General features: G+C 41.4%; 1 protein-coding gene across 1 annotated transcript; it reads right to left on the reverse strand.

The window, feature by feature from the left end:
- Positions 1 to 311: 311 nt before the first annotated feature.
- LOC136533622 (putative D-cysteine desulfhydrase 2, mitochondrial) lies at positions 312 to 1,919 on the reverse strand. The gene is made up of 3 exons (XM_066526170.1): positions 1,599 to 1,919; positions 1,208 to 1,384; positions 312 to 723 (listed from the first exon to the last, which is right to left on the reverse strand). Exons 1-3 carry the CDS (start codon positions 1,721 to 1,723, stop codon positions 495 to 497), a joined length of 531 nt encoding a protein of 176 aa, XP_066382267.1. The 5' UTR covers positions 1,724 to 1,919; the 3' UTR covers positions 312 to 494.
- Between the last annotated feature and the right edge of the window lie 6 nt (positions 1,920 to 1,925).

Raw genomic sequence — 1,925 nt, forward strand, 5'->3', positions numbered from 1 at the left:
GCGCCACCCTGCATGGCGCGGCAGCCAGTGAAATAAGCGCGGCCAAAAGTGTTAGTTTTGAAAAAAAAATTAACATGTGTTAGATTTAAAATTAGTTTAAAAAAGTGTTAAAAAAATCGCCGACCGAGGGTGGCGCGTCACTGCTCGAAGCCGACGTGCCAGCGTGTTTGGTTCGCGGCGTGGCCTGGAGCTGCCTGGCCCAGGCAACTTTACCAGGTTCAGAACCAAACTAGTGAGCCAATGTAGAACGATCGCTATGGGTCATCAGCATAAAAGTGGAAGTAGTGGTCATGACTCACGAACCATAAATGTAGTCGCAACGGTCCACAGCACAAGGCCATTTTCAACGCAAATCAATATCAAGACCAATCCCTTTTACAAAGGGAGCGCACCCCGCAAGGGAAAAACGGCTCTTTCTACTTTTGATTATTCAAAGTCAAAGATCACATTCCATACCCACAAACCGTAACATTTGCACATCAACGTTGGCCTACTTAAGATTTTTCGCCTGTGGTGAACTGTGGTGAATACCTTTGTGCCAATCCAAAAAGGCCAAGGGTGCCACCCGTATGGATCATCAAGACCTTGTCTTCACTGTCTCCACAGCAAAGATCAACAGCTTGCTCCCAGGAAGCCAAGGTGTACATCGGATCCAGCAGGATACCTGTCTGTTGAGCTACCTGGCGGCACATTGCGATTTCACCATCCAGCACCTTGCCAAATCTGAAGGAAAAGGTGAAAGGTATTGATAGTTCAGTGCAAGAGTAAGTCCGAGTTATTAGTACCAGTGTCTCAGTATCAAAAATACTGTCACTGAAATACGTTACATTGTATGTTGATTCCTCTAGAGAAAAGGTGGATGGATATCCTTGATCACAATCGGGATACCACTGAAACAATTTAGTAGATGGATACCCACAAATTACAAGGTTCTGAATATGTTGAATCCTGAATGTTATCCTCTGACATTAGAGTTTGGTTCTGAATATGCTGAATCCTGAATGTTATTCACAAATTACATAACTACCAAGCATGCCATAGCAAGCAACCTTTATACGTAAAGCATACAAGTTTGGAGCTTTGGGAAACTTTATTGCAGCGAAAAATATTCTTTATCAGTTTTCTGAGAAGTTTCAGTGACTTTGCATATTGAACAAAATGGGTACCAAGTAATAAAATGCAGTATATGCACTTTACTAAAACATACCTTCTAGGTGAAAAGCGCTCCACCCATTGAACTAGATTGTCATGAGTAGCATCTTCCACCATTCCATGGTAGATTTCTGGGAAAACCTTCTCAAAATCAGATACAAGAGATCTCTCTCGTTGTTTATATCTTTCAAGTGTGTCAGCAAGCATAACACCGGTAACCCTCCACGGGAGTCTGCATGTAGGAGAATTAGATGAGATGTGATAGGTAGCAAAGATGCATGGAGAGAATAGCACTAACAACATTAGGTGATTTGGTGATGAAAATAAGACCTGACAGTTTCAAATTCCCAACGCAACACAATGGGGTATTTTCAAATTTACGATTGATTGTTTGTTTTCCACAATTATTTTTATTCAGCATGTGCAGATATTTGTATCAAACGCACCCTAGACATACCGCTCCAAGAGCTAACCCCACAGCTGTTGTGCCTGTTCCAGAATCTACAACCATATGAACTTTCTCATCCTTTCCAAACAATGTCAAACCAGAAAGATACTCCAGTAGCCGCATGACACCTGAAGAGAGAATAAATCATGTGAAAAGTAGCACGATCACTTTCTCTATCGAGCTTCAGTAAAAGTTTTCCTTTCACAAATCTCAGAACAGACATAAGAAATCAACATATTTTCTGGTGCAAAGTACTTGATGATAGTGATCTTAATGCTCGGAATTTAATTTTCAGTCCTGATGAAAACACAGCTTGAATATGAAG

The sequence above is a fragment of the Miscanthus floridulus genome, unplaced genomic scaffold (genome assembly GCF_019320115.1).
Source record: "Miscanthus floridulus cultivar M001 unplaced genomic scaffold, ASM1932011v1 os_1017_1_2, whole genome shotgun sequence".
Lineage (NCBI taxonomy): Eukaryota > Viridiplantae > Streptophyta > Magnoliopsida > Poales > Poaceae > Miscanthus > Miscanthus floridulus.